This window comes from Mizuhopecten yessoensis, unplaced genomic scaffold (assembly GCF_002113885.1).
Source record: "Mizuhopecten yessoensis strain PY_sf001 unplaced genomic scaffold, ASM211388v2 scaffold11133, whole genome shotgun sequence".
NCBI lineage: Eukaryota > Metazoa > Mollusca > Bivalvia > Pectinida > Pectinidae > Mizuhopecten > Mizuhopecten yessoensis.
In genome coordinates this window covers 67,316-92,825 of record NW_018408896.1, presented here as the reverse complement: position 1 = coordinate 92,825, position 25,510 = coordinate 67,316, and the positions used below count along the sequence as shown (strand labels likewise).

At 35.3% G+C, this 25,510-nt stretch overlaps 1 protein-coding gene across 6 annotated transcripts; it reads left to right on the top strand.

The window, feature by feature from the left end:
* The first annotated feature begins 2,924 nt into the window (after positions 1-2,924).
* LOC110466434 (HEAT repeat-containing protein 4-like) lies at positions 2,925-24,512 on the top strand. Of its 6 annotated transcripts, XM_021522914.1 has the most exons (17): positions 2,925-3,136; positions 4,659-5,724; positions 6,087-6,226; positions 6,584-6,601; positions 8,061-8,075; positions 12,780-12,920; positions 13,762-13,976; positions 14,546-14,654; positions 15,904-16,235; positions 16,716-16,910; positions 17,117-17,221; positions 17,806-17,989; positions 18,495-18,680; positions 19,048-19,237; positions 20,615-20,810; positions 21,830-21,961; positions 22,808-24,512. In XM_021522914.1, exons 2-17 carry the CDS (start codon positions 4,697-4,699, stop codon positions 23,717-23,719), a joined length of 4,098 nt encoding a protein of 1,365 aa, XP_021378589.1. In that variant the 5' UTR covers positions 2,925-3,136; positions 4,659-4,696; the 3' UTR covers positions 23,720-24,512. The 6 variants fall into 6 exon arrangements, with proteins under 6 accessions (XP_021378589.1, XP_021378592.1, XP_021378591.1 ...); XM_021522917.1 differs by lacking the exon at positions 6,584-6,601; XM_021522916.1 differs by lacking the exon at positions 8,061-8,075.
* Positions 24,513-25,510: the final 998 nt, after the last annotated feature.

The following is a 25,510-nucleotide window of genomic DNA, read 5'->3' as shown; positions in this document are numbered from 1 at the left end:
CACCCCCCACCCCCCACACCCACACCCACCCCATCTCTTCTCGCACCGCAGACAGAGATATCCCACTTAATGCCTTGTGCTATATTTCGGCTGTTCTTGTGCACGTGCAAACATTATTCACATGATGCGTTTGTCTTCATTGCACAATAACCAGTGCGTTTTCAGCATTTCTGACACTGTTTGCAACTGTCGTATTTTACTTGTTTAACCTGGTAATATTTGAGACTGATTAGACAATGATTAGACATTCTTCATAATCTGATACTTTGTCATTATATACACGTACTTGTAGGAGAAATGATAAAAAAAACACCAATAAGATGTATCGTATCTCGCTGTCTGAACGCGACCCTTCACTCTTGAGCAAGTCAGTTGAGTATTTGTATGACTGTGGGTGAAGGATGAGGACCCTGTCTCCAATGTTAGGTCTGCACAACCCACAGGCTTCTTTAACAGTCACCGTTTGGTTTCTATATCGGCTGTGACGATATAAATAAAGACTAACTTTAACCAAGCGTTATAAAAATTGTTGGGAAACACTGAATACGTGTGTACTTCAAAAATACAAAAATATATGTGTGTACCCTAACTCGAAAAGAAACTAGTCTAACGGCTCGCTTCTTTGCATTTGCAAAATGGGTGAAGTTTCTTGAAAAGCATATTGCACGTGCATGGCTTTTTGGAAGATAGTATAATTGTCGTTACATTTGCAGACGTGGTAGAATTCGCAATAGCATATCTACTGTGAAACATGTTTTCCACTTGCATTATCAAAGGACAACATTGTTTACAGAGAAACTATTAAACTTAGCTTTATTAGTGAGGAGGCCATATAAAAGCGAGACCACATACATGATACTCGTAAACAAGGATGAGATATTTTAAAAACTAGACTTATGAGGTACGCGACAAAAAAAATCTGATAATACTAATCTGTACTGAACTGGACGAGATCAGATGATCCCAGCCTCGTGTTAAGATTTTGGTTGTAACATCCCAAATTGGCAACCTCGGCTTGCGGCTCAGTTTGGATTATTTTGCAGAATCTTGGCCTACGACTGAGCTAATCCGATCTCACTCAGTCACAGATTAAAGATTTTATTATTACGTTAATTTACAAATACTGTTTACACATTGATATTTTAGTCCAGGTGGTGCAACTTTCCTTCAAGGGGTCGCTCTTACCTGTGGAAGACCAGACGTGCATCCTTTTATCATGTTTGATAGCCTTCTATTACCCAGATATAGAACATCGCGTAATGTGCTATCTGAGGATGGGAAGACCCTGCGGCTAAAGCACACACAATAAATAATACTCATTCGCTTTTTTTGCTGCCTTACAACATTAACCTACGTCTATCTATTGTATGTACACTCACTAGCCCATCATAGAATAGTTTTCTTTCAATTCTTATAAGCCAGTTAATATGTATATGTACATAGACGTCTTTATTTCGTTCTCCCCCCCCCCCCCCCCCCCCCCCAGTACTGTTTGTTGCAAATGACAATGACTTTACTATCATAATAAACCGGTCACAGTGTACAGTGTTTACATACAATACATTTCTAATGTCACTTACATATACGTTGATCGGTGCATGACATTCATTATAGGGAAATATACAAACCAACGTACAAAATAATTAAATTTTACTTTGTTTATTCCGGTCATACTCATTCATGTGCAATTTTTTCTTTATTCATGTTTTAACATTATACACAATAGCCCGAGAAACAGTAGTGGAGAGGGGGTATATAATTGAAATTCTTCACTTATTTGCTGAATAATTCAACTTAAAAAGTAAAAATAGGTAGTATACCTCTCGTAATCATCGAACTTCATGCATTTCATGATACATCATACTATGCATTGCATCTTACAACTTTTTTATCAGCGCATGCCAATGAATATCTAATACTTGCATATAATATATTGGTATCATGTCTACTCTGTTTTGTTATATTGTAAAATCCTTGTCCATGATAACATTCATTTTGATTTAATCACAAACAAAATATTCAATCACAAACAAAATATTATTATATTGTAATACAATCTGGGGCATTGATTCACCTAGGTATTTCTTGATCAATGTAGTACTTTAATATAAATCCGAAATGACTTCCTCCTATAAATGCTTTTGATGGGAGCGTATAGGTCTCTGGGAGGAGTATACCCAGACATGAACTTAAGCAATTTTTTTAATTGTGCACGAGGGAACATTAAGATAGTCACTAAAGCGTGAATGTGTGATAAAAATCAGCATCCGCAACTTGCATGTGTTCAGTACATCGCCTCCAGCTGCATTATTGATGCAAATATTGATATGTAGCACTTACATATTTTTTTTAAATTACAGATATACATATATGTAGCTGCATCATTGATGATTTTTGTATCCATATCAGCCCAGATATGAAACTAACATTTTATCCTGAATGTGTATAGACAGTCCCCACAATAACTTCGTAAAACGGAGAATAATAAAACGCCTGGGCATTGGCACAATATACAGTGTATACCACAACTTTTATTGTATTCAAATTGTATGGCGTTAAAAAAATGGAAAATTATACGATCAGAATCAGAAGTTGTTTTCCGCGGTACAACTGGATGCAAAGCGTTATCTTTGTCTCTTTATATATTTACTTCAAGACTGATTGCTAATTCGTCGTGTGAATCCAGTCTATTTTGAGCAGGTTCTTTAATTTCTAAAAACAATATTATTGTGGAATTGGGGATTGCGCTCGGTGGCTGCTTACTCCAACAATGTAAGAGGTTTTACACGGCGAAAAACTTTTGACAGACGCCGCGTAACCATATCCGATTGAAAAAAGGCCGACCAGCGGCCTCTCATGTTATGGGAGTAGGTGGCTGCTCAGAACCGTAAGAGTTACCTCCCTTGAAAATAATTAAACATTTCACCGACACTGATCTGTCATAGAAACGAAGAAACAATATGGCGGTGTTCGAGCTGTTAAACACATGAATATGTATTTTACGTGCGATAATGGATAATAAAGACCCGGGTTAAGACTAAATAATACCCGGGTATAACAGCCAGTTCGCTTTTGCAGCATTCTAGTTGAGACATGCATTGTACGTGCCATACAATGGAATGATGTGATATTTACAGTAAGTTCATGCAACAGATGGTCCCTGACTGATTATTATTACAAAATAAGTACGCTGTCAATTGCCCATTCATCAATTATGTATTGTTTGCTATCCTGATAAATTCTATATAATTAGGTAAATCCAATATTGCGGCACATAAAAATGAAAGGTTGGGAAAGTGTGAATCGACACTGCATGATCGCGTGAAACACCACATCGCGTAAAACGGTGTTTTACATATCCTGTAACGTTATTACGTATTAGCTCAGTACCATTTTACAGTGTTCCTGGATAGGTCTTTTAATTTTCCTTGTTCACTGTTTTTGCTTTAAAGGACTTACAACGTAAGTAACAGGTGCTCGCCGTAACAAAAATCATTGTACTGTACATGCAGATTTGTTCTGTGTTTAAAAAGAAATCAGATTTCATTCTCAAATGCAGTGATGTTTGTATTAAGTGCACATCTAACCAGACACAGTGCATCCTGGTTGACATAGCGAGTTACACATGTGTTCAAAATGTACACTGCTATTTTTATAATTTTTCCTTTACATTCTTTGTTAATTACTTCGTTTTAAGCCAGACATGCTGAAGCTTACGTTTTAAAGTCTCTATCTTCAATAAGAATCCTTTGAACATTGTTTAAATGTTTTCTTGCGCTATTTTAATATAACTAAGTTAGTATTATTTTAATTTTCAAACAGGATTAACTCATATGATATATTTATTAACTCTAGCAACTTAGATGATTTGTATATATATACAAATCTAGTCCAAATTATTCTGATGTTTTATCAACTTTTTTTATATCGGTCTGTCGTCAATTAAAAACGTAAAGTAAAACAGAATAAGTTTGAAAAAATATGTTTTTAGTGATTGTTTTGGTTGTTTGAGGCATGTAATTTATGTTCATCTTGTGCATGAAGAATAGATCTTTCGATCCATGTGCGACATGTGTGTAAAAGTGACGATTTGTTACTAAAATATCAGTTTGAAGAGCCACCCAGGCGCGGGTCGCTTATTTCCCGCATATTATAGAGGGCCGGAGTTCTGACGTTAATCGACGACAGATCGATATAAAAAAAGTTGATAAAACATCAGAATAATTCGGACTAGTACAAATCTAATTCAATTCATAGCTAGGTGACTTATAGCTCAGGCTAAAAGTATCTTATACTGAAATAGTTTTTACTCTTGCGATATAATTATGATGGAATGCAACAATGTAATGTGGTTTAATTGACAGATGGTTGAATTTGACCTATATGCAGAAAGTGCTGATTTCCGGACAAACCACATCTACATCTACAAGATATCTGTTTACCAACCTAATCTGATCTCACATTGTACATCGTAATATAGTGCAATGAGTGATCTGCTCAATTAGATTGTTCAATTAGGGGGTTGGCTCCTAAGTAACAAACCATGCACTTATAATCATTAATATTAATATATACATAGAAATAAAGTCTTTGAATAAATTTTGTATATTAATATACAGTTCTGTATATCTTTAAATCAAATTGTCTTTGATTTGCAGTATTCCCATTTTGACACGACAAAAAGTAATCTACAAACATGATGCGTCAAAGCAGGATAAGAACGAATACCCCGTCTCTGTTTGCATGTGCGGACAAGGTCAAGATCCCCCAGCTGGGATCGGAGGACACTACCACCTCCTTGGATCTCATGATCGCCCGCAGAGGAGGTCGGGAACCAACATCGGTTGTATTTCGTACAAATCAGCTTAAAGATGAACCAGTACAAAAAGATTACCTGAAAAAAATCAGCACAGATATAAGATTTGAAGAAGAAGTGGTCAAAGATCGCTGCTTTCATATGCTACCCTATGAAGATAAATATTTTTATGAAGCTTTAAATCCATATGATCTGGTTGCACCAAGACCTAAAATGAAGATACCTCCGGGGAGACATGATGCAAGAAACACTGACAGACGTCACATGCCCTGCAATCTCACTGTCTCCACTAAGCCACAGTTAAAACCACTCAAAAGGAAGATCATGGAAAAAGCCATGCAAATGCACAAAGATGCGTTGAGGAAAGCTGCACTTGAAGAACAACAGTTTGATCAAATTTTGAGGGGCAGTCAGGAAGATTTAGGTGGTTTTTTCATGACTGAAGTGAAATCAGACAAAGAACTGAAGAAGAAAGAAAGAAAACCAGTTTCTGGTCGAAAGGAGGTTGAGAAACCACTATCAAGTAGAAAAGACAGCAGAAAGGAAACACCAGTTTTGACATCTAAACCAGACATTGAAAAAATAGAAGAATTGCCAGAAGCACCTAGCCCGACAAAGTCTGAGAAAAAAAAGCTTGTAGAATTACCAGATATTCCTATTCTGGAAGAGAAAGACTTTGATTGGGATGGTTTTGTTTTGTCAGAGATTAGCAAATCATCAGCAAGCTGGCTTGTATATGAGAGGATGAAGACAGCTGAAGATAAAGAAAAGATGCAAGCCATGTATGAGGGGTGGTACGGGAAGCCAGACCACAGTGAGTTCCTCAGAGAGGCGATGAATGCCGCAGAAAAAGAGGAAAAGGGTGATGACGTCAAACCAAAAAAGAAATGGAAGAAAAAAGAAGCAACGTAAGTTAGAGTTTCCAATAGTGGTTGATTTCACTACCATGAATAATCACATTACATTTCAGAGATTAATTCATTTTATTGTTAATTCATGAGGCAACTCAGTTGTTAATTAAAATCTTTTATGAATATCAATTCCATTACCATCGATTTTGCAATAGCCTTCTGTCAATCACAGTATTTTGTGAACAAAACCTATACAGATATAGTTCACAAAATAAAGTATGCAGAAAAATAAGTGGGTCACAGTAAATTTGTGATGTGTAAAGTTTTCAGTTGACATAATTATCTGTTTGTCAATATCACTGCAGTGAAAATGTTTCCAATTCTTTTGAGCTTATCATATAGGTACTTGTGTATTTCAGCTTGCTGGCAAAGGTTTACAACATTGAAAGTGCCAAGCCTGAAGCCAATGACCCGTATTCAGAGGAAAACAAAGCTCCGTTCTACAGACAGCCAGCAGGCATACGGCGTGTCAAGAAAATGCAGGAGAAAGAGGATGCAGGTATATATACATTGATTTGTGTGCACAAATGAATTGATGATATGATGGATTTCTTGATTTTAATTATCAGGCTGGTTTAAGCCATGTTCCTCTCATGCTAAAAATTCAGAATATTCTACCCTGTATTGAATTTGCCTCTAATTTAAATCAGACCTGCTATGTTAGTAGCAAGTTACAGTGTACTGTTGTGTATAAATCACCTGCTCAAAACACTGATAGACACACTGCTCAGCATACATTGTTGAAATGCAGAAATTAAATGTCCCATTGTAATTTAATGAAAGACAGCCTGGTTTAAAAATCGCAATATATGAAAATTCACTGACAAACATATGTATGATGAGATTTCTGTTTCAGCTGTATTTGACTTAAATGGTAATGAAAATTATTAAACAGCACATGATGTATAGTGAAACCTGTCTAAACTAGACACTGTGGGACATGATGTATTTGTCAATGGTCAGTTAAGACAGGGTGTCAGAATATACAGGTCTTATTGGGGTTGTTTTGTGTAAAAAATGGGATAAAATCATTATGTTAGATTATATTGACATACATGGTTGATGTCGTAATATTTATTGGTCAGATTAGACAGGTTTCACTGTTCTAATATCAAACAGAAAGCTCTCACAAAATACTCTGTATACTGACATTATTACAGCCGCTAGTCTTCTCTAGGGTTCGTTCTGCTGTATTAATACTATTATAATATTTTTTCCCTTGTTAGTACTCAACTTGTCAAGTTTTACAATTGCATGACTGTACCGCCATTCATGAATAAGAAAAGTTCAGCATGTGATAACAATTTGCATGTGTCTTATTATACAGTCGGAGTAACATGACCATATATACATTTGTATATAATATTCTTGGTGTATTTTAATGATCATGATGCATGTTGATATTTGATAGCTCATACATGTTACTAAAGATATACTCAATTTATTACCATTTTTTCTTAAGAGGATGAGATTGTAAATACGGGATTAAAAATATGTATATATCATAATCATAATCATAAGGCAGTCATTTCAGTAGATTAGATCTGTATTCATCAATCATACCTATTTATACTTAGATCAAATGTAAGATTTAACCTTTGACGCAGAGGATTGCTTTCCAGTTATAAAATATTGAATTTTTTGAGACACTGTTTTGATCGAGGTTCAACGAAAGATGTCTGTGATGTCAATTAAATTGTATATTAGCATTAAGGCCAGATAAAAAATATATTTCCACATGTATCATTGTATATGATGTTACTGAGTTCATATACGATATGTATTTTTACATACCACGTACTGAGGTAGGGTTAGACAGAGGAGAGGTGCCATTTAAAAAGACAAATAACATATCTTCAACAATTAGGACTGGTAGGTTCCAGAGATAAAGGAATGTATATAACTACCGTAGTAAACCTACAATGTATCATTTCCCCCTGTAATGACATTCCCACAATTTTGTTTAAAGAAGTCAAAAGATGCACTTTTAAAGGTCATTGGTGTCTATAGTTTTACATGTATAATTTGCCAATCAAGGAAAATATTGTTTTAGATTTAACCACTGGAATATGTGTTGCACCTATACTGGTCGCCAATTAATCTGATACAGAGGTTTATTTACAGTCATTTCATGTTTTGAAAATGCACAGTGTATTTATTTTATCTTTAAGCTTTTTAAGAGACTTATATATTTTTGTTTACAGAAACTTGAACACTTAAATCAAACATTTGATACAGAGGTTATCCACTTTACAAGAAGAGGTTAATCAAGATTTCTCATGAGTGTCACTTTTTCATTTTACATTTTCCTTTTTCTTTTCTTTTGGTTCTAGTTATAGGACAAAAAGGTAACTGGTTTAAATGCCTGTGGAGTGTTGCGTGTGTAAGGTTTTAAGCTTGTAGATCAGGATTGAGAGTAGAGTCTCACATAGTTACCGGTAGGTCCTGTTTGTCGCTGTCAGAAAAAGTAATGTGATGTCCCCGTAATCTGTACAATCTTAAATAGAGACTGTTAAAGAAGAATCCCAACATGTTTCTTTAATGTTCTGACATCATGGTCTGGGATATCCAACACAATACATGTTGTTTGTATACCTAAAAATTAAAACAAACAAAAACATGAAAATTGCATAAAAATTTCATATCTTTCTATACTTGAAATATTTTTATTTAGAATGTATAGAAGTTGAAATGTTTAGGACAGTCTTTGGAATTGGATATGTGATAAAGATAATAGGGAGATCTATTGGAAAGATAATCTTTAAGTCTACGAGTTTCATCAGGTTGCGCCATATAATACATTAGTGATTAACTCATCATTCTGGACATATCAAGTCTACAGATCACACAAAATAAAAACCATAAAAATGTCCTGAAATAGTACCTTTCGCTTACTGGAGGCCCAGACCATGATTAAACATTAAAAGTAATTCTGTAGTAACATTTATGTTCTTGTCTGTGTTACATGCTGTCAGTCCTATATAGTGGTATAATGTAACAGTTTTATGTAAATTTACAACAAAAAACATTCACAAAAGCATGTATATACATTTTTAATATTTAATGGTTTCCTATTGAATACCTTGTATATTTATTTAATGGGTATTGCAGAATATCAATATTCTTCACAAGTGCATGCAGAGCACGAGTGAAAATATCGGTATATATTCTACCATAGTAGTGAAAAATATATGGTATCTAACGGGAAAAACATTAGTTTTCTATTTATTACATTTTTAAAGTAACACAACCAAATTTATTGCTGTATCATGCAGAAAAGTGTGGGAACTAGTAGCGTAATATTTGATGCCGGGTTCTAATGATGTCACGCCTGATGTCAAGGATGAAATCTAGCGCCATTTTGAATGTCGAGTTATACTCCCAAGCAATTCTGTCATTTAACTGCTGCTATTATCTGGTAAAATTTCCAAAGAAAAATGATATCAATTGTATAGTTATGTAAATACCATAATGTATGTTGCAAAAGTGGAACAAACCAACCACTTACTCTGCAGTCGCTTCATCTGAACTTGAAACTGAAATTTCTATGCAGTGAATATAAATTACCTGCTAATTGAAAAATACTAAAAGTGATATTTTCACTTGTGAAGATATAACATTTTGAATATCGTCAGTGCAGTGAGGATATACGATTTCATCAAATGGATAATCCCTGATATTTTACTGGTAAAAATGTATTAAACAGTTATATCTGAAAAATTCAAACGCTAGATGGATAAGAAGTAAGAATCATGATCAATAATAGTCAAAAACCATTTTGGTAAAAGTACAGTGTCCTGTAAATGTTTGGAAAGTATTGATAATGTTCGTGTAAATCATATTTGTCTGTTTGTATCATTACTTGTAAATTTGTGATTGCTGTAGAAATTAACTTGGTAGAAAACTGTTTGTTGCATGTGTTTAAAATGTTTCAATTCATCAAATTCTGTAAAAGTGAATATTCTTGTTTGAGGATTTTACTTTGTGGTTTGACTATACTGGATGTAGATTAATTATACATAGTAAAAATAGCATGCTTCAATGCATGTATCCATATTTGGTCAGGATATGAAGTATCCAATTAATGTATTGAAAAATGCTGAAATTGATGTACCGAGTACTGTTAAACCTCATGTTAAAAATGTCACTATTTGGTTTTTACAAAATTTTGGTATTTTTAAGAGTTTGTAATGTATTTAAGAAAGCAATGTATGCAGGAATTATAAAGAAACAAAATTGAACCTTAAAATATACAGACAGTATTAGTGAGGTAGCAAATAAAACAACACGTATATCTAAGTTTACTGTATCTGAAATAATATGTATGTTTAAAATAAATATGCTATCACAACTACAAAAGAAATTGCAGGAAAAGTATCAACCACAAAAATATTCCGTTTTACGTTTATGAAATGTGTCAAAATACATTTTATCTTATGTGTCAAATGATTGTTAATATATATCATTGCATTGGATTATATGCACTGGTATGTAAGGACAATATACATGTATACACAGTACATGTGATAATACAGATATATATATGTATATATGTATACCAAGGGACTATATCCCGTGCCTAATACAGGGTGGGGTACTGGTCATTACGCGGCGTATGATAGAAGCATTACAGTTGTAACAGTAACTACTGTACTACTGGCTGTGTCAATATCACAATCATACTTGCACAAAAAATGTATCTCAAATGATGTCAACTTTTTAACGGAGTGTCATAAACATGAAAACCGTAGCTTTAAGTACTGAACTACAAATGTACTGTCAGAGCTGAGCCGTATAAACCCAGTAACTAAGCATACGTCTCAGCTAGGTCAGAGTGAATTCTTTTTTCTATTTGTAGTGAAATGGACGTAAAATCGCTCACTCAATCAATCAATCAATCAATCAATCAATCAATCAGTGACCTTTTTTCTTAATCTTCTTCATTTGCTGTTTTTCAAACAAATTTAATTTAAGCTTCAAACATAAGCTGTTTGTTTTCTTTTTTTTTCTCCCGAGAGTTCAGAGCATTCTAGAATGATCTTGATATCTGCAGAGCTTGGTAGTAAGATCACTCACGCATTCTGCTTAATGCTTTAAATACTGGAGATATATACTCATCATAACATGTCACTTGATATTGTATATTATATATAATATGTATACAGATCACCGGTCATTGAAGCTATTTCACTTTGAACCTGGGTCTGGTTGTTTGAAGATAGAACAGCCTATATATATAGCTATGTTTAAGAGTCGTCACAATTATAATATATAAAAACTTCAACCTATCATATAATATAATTTGAAGTTTTACATACAATTTTTGTATTTTTCTTTTTATGGGCTTGTACATGCAGGCTTAATTAGGTCTGAATTCTAGTATGTCGTTTGTATAGTATACTGTATAAGATGAAATATTGTTTTCAGTTGATGTTAAGGTAACCAGAGTTATAAACTAAAACTTATCAGAAGTTTTGAATTACCAGGCCAGATATATATAGAAAGAATGTGACATTTTTGTTTAAAATCTTTACTATTGAATCTTCATATACATGAAGTGTATCAAATGTAATTAAACAGAAGGCTAAACACTGTTAAAATCCCTCTTAAAATTAAAAAGAAAAAATATTACAGACACATAAGTTCCACATATCCATTTTATTGATTTTTTTTTTTTATATATATATTTGTTTGCAAATTTTGAGGACAAATGTCTATGTAGATTAAGAGTGACATCAACTGTCAAAAAAAGAAGATATTTCAGAATGATTAAAATCATCCAGGTGATACATTTGTACATTGTATATTTCCATTGTAGCTATATGACTTTAACAAGAACAGATGTGTTTCTGGATTGGTTCTCATGCTCAGTGGCCCTTCTATCAATGCTGCAGTTCTACTCTGTACCCTGGGTTTGGTTAAAGCCTTCCCTAATCATTCATTCTAAGGTCACACCAAATTAATCTGAACGGTTATAATTCCAAAGTGAGATTTTGTTTTGGTAATTCCTTCTAAAAATTATAAAGAAATATTTACAACAGATATTGTATTTGTGACAGAAAATTGATTATGAGTCAATCATTTTTTTTTCCAGAATTGATTAAAAACAAGAATTAAAGAAAACATAAATAGCAAGGCATGATCAATCATTTAAACAAACTTTATGAAATTGTTGACTAGCATATAAATGTAAACTACTAAAAACTTCTACAATGTCGTCAATACAAAACTAAATGATTTGGTGTGGCCTCGTACCTGTAGTTACTTTAGACTCCTTTGGTAAAGAGCAGTATAATAGTATATGTTACAGACATACATATCATAGTGTCATTATAGGTATAATTGTGTTGGACCCATAACGATTATCCATATTTGGACTTTTTGTCCCCTCAAGAGGTCAAGTTTAGTCAATTTGATATCTAAATCATGTTAATGATTACTTAGTAAAATAATCAAATACAAGTCAGAACAGGAAATAGAAATGAAGATATGTTTTGCTATTTGCACTGTCTTGCCAAAGTTTTTCTCAGTATTTATATATGATATTAATTGCCATGACCTGTTTCATTTTCAGATAGTTATAACTTAGATACAAGTAATGATACTTGTCAATTTATACTTACATTTTATTTTTTGAAATCTTTTATTTTGATGGCATGACATATACTCCAGTCTCAGTTTGTACGGCAGGGTTGTTTATTGATGCTCAGGTTTCTGAGTGACATCTTTAAAACAACAAGTTTAATGGTTAAAGAAGAGCTGCATACTGACTATACTATATCCCATATATAGCTTTTGAAAAAAAATCAAATTTGACCTATAACCTTGGGAGTTGAAATTGGAAGTTGTCTTGGCACCCAGTATAGGAAGATTAGGAACATTTAACGAGTTCAAAAGTTATTGTTCAGCTACCTCTAATGACATACGCAGACAATTCAATCAATTTTCATCAAATTCTAGTAATTACAATGCCACGTAAGTGTTCAAGACAAAGTTTAAACTGCTCTGGAACCTAAGAATTGGACTAAAACCTTTTGTTTACTTTCCACCAGGTGCAATTAATGCTACTGCAGACATCACAATCAAGTCGTACACCCCGCCTCCGCTGCCAACGCTTCGTGACCACGTCAATCCTGCGGTTGGCGACAAACTCTTTGATACAGACAACATGTTTGAACAGGAATGGCTTACTGGTAGGTGCCACTGCTAGCTGTATTAAACGTTAACGAGGCTGATGGCTTACTTGTAGGGGCCACTGCTAGCTGTATTAAATGTTAACGAGCCTGATGGCTTACTGGTAGGAGCCACTGCTAGCTATATTAAACTTTAACGAGACTGATGGCTAATTACTGGTAGGTGCCAATGCTAGCTATATTAAACGTTAACGAGACTGATGGCTTACTGGTAGGTGCCACTGCTAGCTGTATTAAACATTAAAGAGACTGATGGCTTACTGGTAAGTGCCACTGCTAGCTGTATTAAATGTTAACGAGACTGATGGCTTACTGGTACGTGCCACTGCTAGCTATATTAAACGTTAACGAGACTGATGGCTAATTACTGGTAGGTGCCACTGCTAGCTATATTAAACGTTAACGAGACTGATGGCTTACTGGTAGGTGCCACTGCTAGCTATATTAAACGTTAAAGAGACTAATGGCTTACTGGTAGGTGCCACTGCTAGCTATATTAAACGTTAACGAGACTGATGGCTTACTGGTAGGTGCCACTGCTAGCTGTATTAAACGTTAACGAGACTGATGGCTTATTACTGGTAAGTGCCACTGCTAGCTATATTAAACGTTAACAAGACTGATGGCTTACTGGTAAGTGCCACTGCTAGCTATAATAAACATTAACAAGACTGATGGCTTACTGGTAGGTGCCACTGCTAGCTGTATTAAACGTTAACGAGACTACAAATTTGATTTTCCTTGACCATAAATAAAGTGAAATTGAATGGTATAAAACAATTATAATTAAGGTATAAAGTTCATCATAGTTGTACGTACATGCATGTATATCTTGTTACAGGTGCTGAACAAATCCATGAGATGAAAGGAGACAACACAGAAATTTATATGAGCACGCAGAATCGGTATCGTAAACAGCTACAGAACCAGTACCCTAATCCTCCCGAGGACTGGTACCCTGAAACCGACCAGGAAAAGTACAGCGTTAACAAGCCAAGTGTCAAGAAGGTGGAGAGAGGTCTGCAGCGATGGCACAAACTGCCAGTGGAAACAGATGTAGGTTTTTGTTTGGTGGATCTATTTTACAATCAGGCCTTATTGTAAAGGTCACTAATTCTCTAATTCTCCATCTATACGATATATGCTCACAGAATACAATCCCAACTTGGTTATGTTGAAGGCAATACACTTTGAGGTAAATATCAGTTGCTTGCTATCACTTAACTATAATAATCAAATGCAATGATCAGGAAATTGACAGTAAAGTTTAGGAATGACCTATAAGCAAACTTAATATACATGTATTATATACATGTGTATAGTTCATAACACCTGACTTCTGTGTAATGCAGAAAGCTGTGTGTTTCCACTTTATAATAATTGTTTTTAACAATTATGTTTAAAATGAAGCGACTGCAAGGCTGTAAATACATTTACCAGGTATGATTCATGATTAGAAACAAGTTTATTCTCTGTTTTTTAAACAAAAATTCGAACCTGAGAAATCAATTAAGTGAATGTAAATGAGGTAAGAAAAATGGTTTTTCTATGTACGTTGCATATGTAATATATTTCTACCATAAGTTTTAAAAAATGTCATCATCATGATATGACTACCACAACAGGACCTGGACGGCCGTATAGTGCCCCCTGGGTATGACCCCGAGTACCACAGGTCACCCGACCCCACCACCCGGAGGATCACCAGGAATAACCAGGCTCTCACACAAGTCAGTAAGTATTAATCCAAATCTCTAAAAATGGACAATTCATTTTTATTAGCCAGCAAAATACTGAACAGAAATTGTTTTTCTTAGAGGTACAACATAAAATGCTTAGATGTCTATAAAGCAACAGATCTGAGCAAAGGTAGTAGGTAGTGGTGACACTCTTTACTTACTAACTTCCTCATATATATAACGTCTCCATTTCCTGTTACCAACTGTATACTGTTAAATATTAACTTTAAGGTATCGTAGGCTACCAACTGTATTCTGTTAAATATTAACTTTTAGGTATCCTAGGTTACCAACTGTATACTGTTAAATATTAACTTTAAGGTATCATAGGCTAACAACTGTATACTGTTAAATATTAACTTTAAGGTATCATAGGCTACCAACTGTATACTGTTAAATATTAACTTTTAGGTATCCTAGCTTACCAACTGTATACTGTTAAATATTAACTTTTAGGTATCCTAGGCTACCAACTGTATACTGTTAAATATTAACGTTTAGGTATCCTAGGTTACCAACTGTTTACTGTTAAATATTAACTTTTAGGTATCCTAGGTTACCAACTGTATTCTGTTAAACATTAACTTTTAGGTATCCTAGGTTACCAACCGTATACTGTTAAACATTAACTTTTAGGTATCCTAGGTTACCAACTGTATACTGTTAAACATTAACTTTTAGGTATCCTAGGTTACCAACTGTATACTGTTAAATATTAACTTTTAGGTATCCTAGGTTACCAACTGTATACTGTTAAATATTAACTTTTAGGTATCCTAGGTTACCAACTGTATACTGTTAAACATTAACTTTTAGGTATCCTAGGTTACCAACCGTATACTGTTAAACATTAACTTTTAGGTATCCTAGGTTACCAACTGTATACTGTTAAACATTAACTTTTAGGTATCCTAGGTTACCAACTGTATACTGTTAAATATTAACTTTTAGGTATCCTAGGTTACCAACTGTATACTGTTAAATATTAACTTTTAGGTATCCTAGGTTACCAACTGTATACTGTTAAATATTAACTTTTAGGTATCCTAGGTTACCAACTGTATACTGTTAAATATTAACTTTTAGGTATCCTAGGTTACCAACTGTATACTGTTAAATATTAACTTTTAGGTATCGTAGGTTACCAACTGTATACTGTTAAATATTAACTTTTAGGTATCGTAGGTTACCAACTGTATACTGTTAGATATTAACTTTGATTAATCCAACCTTTCCTTTATCAGTCGATGAATGGAGAGCTAAGTGGCATCTGAGTGGTCAATTGGCGGACAGTACTACGGATGACCTCATCAAAGACATGGCTGACATCCAAACACACGTCCGACTTAAATCCATAGCAACCATTGCCAAGGCAGCAGAGATGCAACGAGCTAACGCGAACAGGGATGACTTTGAGTATGCACCTCAAGAAAACCAGTTTAACTTCCCGTTAGGCGACGGGGAGATTCCAGAACGTCTGTACGTGGCGTTGGAATGTTTGTTGGAAGATGCTGAGCAGCATGTCCAGATTGCTGCAGCCATTACACTGTACTCCCTTAACAGGCCGTCTGATAAGGTAATATTTTAAGAGACTGTGGAATTAATGATTGCTAAGAGCTTAATATAATGTGACTTTAAATAAAGGCACAAATATATTTTATTATTGTTACTTAGGATTGTGAAAGACGGATCATATTTGTAAATTAACAGAATATTATGTTTTTCTGATTATGATTTTTTTTGACATATATGTTCAGACATTTGATTTTTTTTATACTAATTAATTAGTGTTATCAGTTTCTCCCTTTTATACTCTGGGTAAGAAGCATGATCAAATCATCATTATTTTTTCACCTGAGCTGGCATGGTATTTATCTGAAACAATGCAAATTTAATGATGTCAAAATGAATTATCATGAAATGGTGCTGAAGTTTTTGAAGACACTTGAGTTTTCAAAAGGTATATACCTATATATATATTATATAGTTCTTGATTTTGGTGACAAGTAGGACATGGAGATGGATCTTTCTCACTGCACCGTTTTGTCTTTTTCAGGCTAAAGTAATTTTGCACATTGCCCTGGAGAGTGAGAACTTGGTTGATCGCTGGGCGGCTGCCCAGTGTCTGGCTCACTTTGGTGTTTGTAACTCCCTGGTGGTAGGGGAGGTAATCCACCAACTCCTCATCACAGAGGATACAATCAAACATGAAAAGGCCATTTTTCTGCTTGGCAAGCTCAGTTTGTTCTCGGTACGTTTTAAAACTTTTATTATAATTGCTGATATTTGCAATATGGTATCAATAAAAATCTCATGGTGGTGTCTAACTTTACAAGGTTCTCTGCAATGACGTTTTAGGTGAAATTAACTCTTGATACACATTCTAAATTTAAATATTAAAATACAACTGGAGTTTTTTAAAGTTAAAATTGCAACCTTTGTTGTGTTTGTTGGCAGCCCCTGGTCCATGGTATGGTGGCGGAGCAGCTCAACAGCAGTAGCTGGAGACACAAAGTGATCGCCTGTAAGATCTTACCCACTCTCAGCGGTACCATCAACAAGGTCAGTACATCACCTGGACACTTCCTCGTGTCCCATTTAACATCAGTGGGATATTTTAAAAAAATTATGTTTTACAGACGTAATGGTCTCTGGAACAATTACTAAATTTGGGCCACTGGTGTATAATGACGAAGTTAAGAGAGTAATGACAGGATAATGATACTTAACATTGTATATGTAATTCCCAGATTACTGAATAAATAAGATACTGTCATTATTTTGTGCACACTTTATTTACAAACAGACCTTTTTTGTAATGTTTTGCATGGACAATATGATTCACTTTAATGTATATGTCTTTGGTCATGTATGAATAAGTCATAAATTGTTAGGCTCCTATGACACAAGAGGCGCCAATTTGCTGTCAGTTCGTGAGCCCGCTCCGCATTCATTTCCTTTCTCCTTCCACCGCTGTTAAGAGACTATTTTCAGACGACCTTGTTACTGTTATCATGCATGCTGACTGTTTCAATATGACTGTCAAAAGTGTCTGGCTGTGTCAAACCTCCGAACATTGTTGGAGTAACTAATACAGAAGTAATCTGAGATATTAGTAATAGGATTATACAATACACTTTGTACAGGATATCACTAACAAGTTGGCTGACCTGATGTGGAATGATTGGCATGAAGATGTACGTAAATCAGCGGCCCAGTGTCTGGGTAAGACCAGCCACGGCAAAGAGGTCCACGACGATATGTGTAACCGCCTCCTCACAGGCGACGAGATGACACGTCTTGAGGCCATCAACAAGATCGGACAGCTCGGTGAGTTGTGGGCAGTATTTTTCTATATAATAGTTGGATATACTGGTTTAAAGGCATGGATTTATCATATGAATGGACAATGCAATTTTATTTTTTTGACCCATACCTGAAGGTCAAGGTCACATCAACATGTTAAGTTTCAAATCAACGTAATACATGTCTGAGCCATAGCTCTTCTCTTTTTACAAAAATTCCTTGAAAGTTTGCATCATGACTGGGAGGCTTAACAAGTCTCATCTATCAGGTCTGTACTTTCAAAGGTTAGGTCACAGTATGGGGTCAAAGAGCAAAATAGTTTGAACCACTCAATATTTTGAGACAACTGTACATAGTAGTCAGAAGCAGATTAAATTGATTTAGGCGGAAAAGTGTCCGGGAGGATGTTGATGCATGGATTCATCGCTGCACTCAAGGTGTGTAGATATAGTAAGTTTTCACTTACTAAATTTTGATAGTGCTGATAAGTGTGTTAACCCTATTATGAAAATTTTTATTTTTTGCACAGGTATAATGACAGCCAAATTATTGCCAGTATTCCTGAAAAGCTTTAAGGATGAGTATGTGTCCATACGGTCTGAAGTGTGCATCACATGTGGTAACCTGGAGATCAAGGACGAGTTAGTGCTAGAACAACTCCTCAAACTATCCACGTTTGAAACCATTTGGAAGGTCAAGGCCTTGGCTATACAGGGTGGGTAACTGTGATGTTGTTTGTTGCTTGCTTCTTGAATAAATTTGATGAGGTTATAATCTCTTATCATTTCAGTTTAGATTATCCATTAACCTTGCCTAAATAATCTAAAGCTTGCTGAACTCATCACATTTAGCAAACAAAGTGAAACAATAGATTTAGAATAGTTTTAGATTCTATTTTGCAGCACTGAGTGAGATATTTGTAATGATAGATTTGCTGTTTTGCAGCCCTGGGTGAGATTTGTGTAACGTTTACATTTGCTTTGCTGAAGCCCACTGATACAATGTAACAGGTGTTGTGTCAATTTCTTTTTTCCATTTATAATTGGTAAGATAGTTAAGATGTAATATTTTCTGTTTTGCAGCCTTTGGTAAGATAGGAGTTGTAACAGAGGAGATCACAGAGACATTACTGTGGGCTGTGAGGTATGAGGAAAACGCTGCAGTAAGGGCTGAAGCTTGTCACACTCTCATGTGCCTAGAGCTGAAGACCCCAGAGGTCGCAGAGGTTCTACAGGAACGCTTCCTGGTGGAGTCCAGCGATGTTGTTAGAGAGTAAGTAAATAAAACAAGAGCCTTATAGAAATCTGATGGCCAGCTGCACAAAATATATAACTGATTGGCAATAAAGAAAAGAGGTAAATACAGTTAATTATTAAATATAGAAAAAGGAGATTGAAAAGGGGCAGCATAACACAGATGGCGAGTGTGTTGACCTAGTGTTATTATCACACTGAAAACAGTCACTCACAGCTGTTGTGTCCTTGCATAAGGCACACTATCGTAATTGTTACAGTCTACCCAACTGTATCAATGGGTAACAACTTGCTATGAAGTAACCCTGCAAAAAATAGCTTCCTTCTACGTGGAAGTCATCAACGTTCAGCTGCCACTATTAAATGGGTTAAACTCCAAGTCTATGGGTCAGGAGACCAAGAAAAAACTTTACTTAAGGAATGATTTTTATTTTTTCAACATTTATGAGGTCATAACAACAATGGGTTTATGGACATATTGAATGAATCGCGTTAGCGATTCAGGTAAAATATGTCCAAAAACCCATTGTTGTTATGACCTCATAAATGTTGAAAAAATAAATATCATTCCTTATATTTACATTGACGAATCCTTTCAGTGGATCGATATAACAACGAATAAAACAAATAAACAGGGTTTGTTCCTGCTTATACACGGGTGCAACGCAGTGGCGAGAACAGTGTTTTTTCGCGGGGAAATGTGACACTATCGTGAGAGATCTTAGCAACCGTCAACAACAATAACACAACAAAATGTAGTTCCATATTCAATGTTTATTTGTAGCACAGGACACGTGAATACGTGGATATTTCACAAAGCACAGTTCAATAATATTTTAAGATGTAAGAATTAAGCATCTAGGTCGGTCGTTCCGAGTGAGTAGTTTTTGTAGTGTATTACTACGCAGTGTGATCAGGTTACTATCAGTTCCCACGTGCTGAGATTCTATGAACACCTGTGTTATGCATTTATGAATGTAATTTTTGTCAATGGGTCTAAGCATACAGAATGTAAATATNAGTTCCCACGTGCTGAGATTCTATGAACACCTGTGTTATGCATTTTTGAATGTAATTTTTGTCAATGGGTCTAAGCATACAGAGTGTAAATATTTATATGTATGGAAATGTTTGAACTCAGTAAGACAAGATGCAAAGATTTGGTGTTTTGATGATGGTACTTTTAATGTTGCCATGTCCAGTAGCCACTGGGGTTCTGACAATTCAATGTTGTGATAAGATTAAGAAAGGAGACACAGACACTCATGCACCATGTAACAACTTCCAGCCCTTCCCAGCCCTTCCCAGCCCTTCCCAGCCCTTCCAGCCCTTCCCAGCCCTTCCAGCTGCCCATTTTAGGCAATACTCATATAACCTCATGATTGCATATTTCCAGCGAGATTGCTAAGACTCTGGAGATGTTTGGAATTAATGCCACAGAGGATATGGACATGGTGGCCCAGATCAAGAATGAAGTCCGCAAACTTTGCACACGCAATAATATTGCTGCACAGATCACCATCAAAGAGAAAGACGACACCAAACGTGAAAACCTGGCTCGAATGATCTATGAATCGGAGAAAGAGCTTAAGGTAACACACAAAATGTCTGCCGATACTGTGCATTGCTAGAATTTCCTCTGCTGTGTGTTAGCTTTTGTTTCTGAGAATGTTCAGCATTGTGTGGTAGTATAGTGCTATTAGTCTTACATCCTACTAATTTGGTGTCCCCATGTTACCCAAAGTCACTAATACTCAAATCCTTTTACTACCAGGGGAGTATGCTTCCCCGAGTCGTCACAGGAAAACTCCAGAAACTATAATATGTAAATATTTTTTGTAGAATGATTCTTTGCGCACTTTACATTTGAGGACATCTGATTGTCCCACTAGGGTTTTAAGATATACTTACACAATGTGTATAATTATCCATAATTTCACTTATGTGACCATTTATAGGCCCATGGGCCCTCTGGTTGATTTTTGTATTTCAATTTCTATTTTCAAATATAAAATTTCAAACAACTCTAATTGTGTAAAATAGATCCTAACATGTGATTTATATGAAATGCTTCTTTTAAAAGTACTCAGATATTTTATAACAGTGAAAATAGTTATAACATGTTTCAGTTTGAGGGTTCCCTTTTCCTTAATAAATCTCAGGTTTGCTTTGTTCTTAACATTATGTAAATGTCGTGGAATTGATGTGACAATTAACATTATCCATGCTGCATAATAATGTGGAAGTCTAGAATTTTTGGTGTATATTGTGAAACAAGAAAACGATCATAGAATCTGCATTCTGATAATTGCAAATACATTATTGTATAATAAGGCAGATACATGATTAACCCTATTCCTATTTTCATTTATAACACAGCTCTGCCTATGAAGTTAAAGCTCTGCATATATAAGTCAATTAATTTGATTTTTTTGTCAACCAAATGCATCTGAAATATGCATAAACAACAATCTACACCAAAACATTCTGGATTTACCATACATCACTCTCACTTGAATGCTAGCTTGCACTTATAACCCTGTGTGTACTTTGCTGTGGAAAGATTTTACTGACACTAATGGCACCCTTTCCTCTCTGCATCCTGCTGTAGAATTTCTTCCATAGACATAACCCTTATAAGGAGATGAGGCTGAGAGTAGATGACAAGAAACCACTCTTCCCCTCCCCACTAATTCACAGTCACAGTTTCTCATACTCCAGATTGTGTAGTGTGACTAAATTTGTAAGTACAGATGTCCCCCTGAAAATGTGCGACCCTGACATATTAAACAGATGGGTTCTAGCAGATACTAGACAGAATCTTAAATAAAATCAATTGCTTCATTCAAACTTTTCATTTCCTTTCAGGAATCAATTTTACTTTTGCCCAACATTTAATGGTGCTGAAATCAAATGGAAGTTAAATATGTTGATGCAAATCAGTTCATTTTATTGACTCAGCGATGTTAGATGGTTAAATTTATTGAACAGTCAGGTTGATGATAAAGACGGAACTAAACATAAAAGTAGAATGTATTTCAAGATTTGTTTTAACTTTGAGTGTGGGGTGTTTTATCTGCTGGTCCCATCTTTAAGTTATACAAGTTATTTAGTGTTTGTTGCATTTTGTGTAAAATTTATGTCAAAACTATGCTGCATGCTTTTATTTCCATCTGTCCGAGCTTTTTATCCCAATCATTACGAAAAGCACATGATAATGATAATTGCAAGTAGAATTATAGTCTTTGGCATTGAGTGTTTTAACAAATAGATTGTTTTAATTATTAAACTCTAACACTAATCATAAACTTTTTTTTAACTCAAATTTTAACTTTTTCTTTCAGGATATTGATTTTAAATAAATATGAATTAGTATGATTTTAAACCCCAAATGAACCTGTAATTTAAGCAATGATAAAATGTAAGCATAAACTTGAAAAATTATATATTCATCAAATGTTTACAATTACGGTACTGTTGTTTAATATCAAGTGCATAGATCTTTTTATTTGATATCGTCAAACTTGTTTTTTTTTACCGACATACATATCTGCTAATGGCATGATTATTTTTACACCATGATTTATAGGAGCATGAACAGGAGAAGGAGCCGATGATGCAGAGAATTCGCTCATCTATGAGTCAGGCCAGTAGTCGTTCAACCACGCCCCATCCTCGCATACTTGTCAATGAATCAGGGCCAGAGACATCAGCTCGTGAAATGCTCACTCCTACAGCTGATGAGGAACTGAAACAGATACTGTCACGTGAAGACACAAGCACCTCACCCGACACAACATCGGAGATGGAGTCCACACCTGGACTAAAGTCACGACAGTCCACAGTTGATGAGGAGTCCGATTGGGAATCTTCCCGGCCACGATCAAGTAGGATGGATAAAATATCAGAGAGGGCCGATGGAAGCCTCAGTCAGAGTTTGGGGGAGGGCAGCGAAATTGGAGGCGAGGAATCAGACAAGGAAAAGGGCATAGAAGAAAAAGATGGCCGGCCAGCAAGTGTTGTTAAGTTTGCCTCTAATTTAGAAATTAATGATATTCCATCAAACAAGGAAAAGTTGAGCATGTCTCCGACCAAGTCTGGGCATGGTGAAGGAGTATCACGACTCAGTAGTAGGGCGCCCGGTTCCGAGATAAGGGCATTTAGTAGGGACGCCATTAAAGAGCGTGACGTCATTGACAGGGAGGCCAGGAATGATTATGCTGGACTTGATGAGCGGTATCATGAAATGATTGATGACTTAGATATTGTGGATAATACCTATGAAATTCTTGTCACTGGTAGAAGACCTGAAGAAAAAGTACAGATAATAACGTTCATCACAGATCCCCCTGAGGAACACACACTGGCTGCTGATGTGGGTGCAGCAGACGAAAGTATCCCAGTGGAAGAAGAGGAGGTTGTTGATGACCCACTGCCAAAGTCAGAATCTGATCCCAAACAGCAGGCACCAGAGGCTGATCCAAAACCAACAGAAAAATAGGCGTCTGGTCCAACATTTGTGTTTAAGAAATAGTGCTGCTGTGCCCTATGAGCTACTTTATCCTATGTCCTGGCCTCATCACCATGGAAATATTTGGATTTGTACAGCATGGTCACAGGACAGCTTTTTTTTGTGGAAAACATTGAACTGTTCAAAACAAGTACTGTTTACCATACAATAATCAGCATTGTAAGAGTTGCCTTAATTTATCTAGAACTAATGTGCATGTAAAATTTATACAAAAGAAACCTGCCGTGGATTTTTCCAGAAAATGTTATTTGTGATTTCTTTTTCTAACAATTTAACTTCTTTGCTTCTGGTGTGGCTGTTTGAATACAAAATTCTGTTAAATGCATCTGGTAAAAAATCAGTAAGTTCACTGCACATGCTCGGCTTTATTCAGGAAAAGTGCATATTTACTATTAACACATTCCCGGTGGGATTTCAATTTTTTTCAATTGAAGATAATCATATATGAAAGGCACATATCAACTGAAATTCGTGAAATTTTATGACTATACAAATCACAAGTTTGAATTAAGGTAGCATATATCTCTTAAAACTTATTATACATGGTAAATTATACAGACCCATATTATGTTGTAATGTGACTTAAAAGCTGTTCTATAATATAAACCTAACTGACTGTGATATTTTGTTTGTTTACAAAGTTTGCAAAAGATTTATTTACAATGGAGATATACTTTAAATATATATAATTGTATACATTGATGTTCGTCATTCTAGCTACAGACTTGACATGTAGTAATTAAATGCAATATAAAAATTCAGATTTTGTTTTGTTTTTTGTTAATTATAATTTAAGTAACACATTCTACTTAATCTTAGGCTCTTCAATTAAGGAAAAGAATTTCAAAGACAAAGATCCCAGAGGGCCTGTGTCGCTCACCTGGATACATTGTATTTAAGCAATCCTAGCAAAATATTTTCTATCAATGTAGTATGGCAAATAGGATCCCAGAGATAAGGCCAGTCTCCACACAAATCCTCTTGCTCAGTACCAAAGAAGTAATTGTATATATTGTTCAAAGTTGGGGCTCTTGACCGTTTCAAAGTTATGACACAAGGACTAAGTCCTTAAATGGTGGGAGCAGACCTCAAAGCCAATTCTGGTAGCACGATTGTGTTTCTCTTTGTGCCGATCAGCTGTATACATTGTATATATATGGTTATAGGGTGGGGATCTTGACCATTTTAAAGTCATCAACCAGTAGCTAAATCCCTAGGGATGTGGGCAGACCCAAACCGTCAATTCTAATATCATGACTGTGTTCATACAGCATCACAGTATGGTTATGGCGAGTTTGTCTCTATGCCAGCAACTGTATATGTGGTTATGGGATGGGGATCTCAACAGTTTCAAAGTGAATGTGTTCATTGCTTAAAGAATCCCTACCATCTAAGGATGCTTCCCGTCAAGTTTGGCTAAATTCTAATCAGCAATTAAGGAGAAGTCTTTTAAGAAATTGTTGGCAGATGGATGCCATGGTTAGGGCATAAGCTCACCTTGGTCCTTCAGTACAGAGGAGCTTAAAATCCACAACAGCTAGTGTCTTAAGAATGATAACTTGGTAACCTGTCTAAAGTAGACTAAAGTAGAGATTTTGCCAAATTAGCTCTAAGATCTCCAGTTTAAGACTGATGTTAGAACATGGATATGAAAAACTCACTTATTTTCCTTAAAATATCTGCAAGGAATTCCAGGCTGTACTTGAATCTAGTTTTCAGGTGATCATGAAGTGACAATTCTAACCATTACGACTCACACAG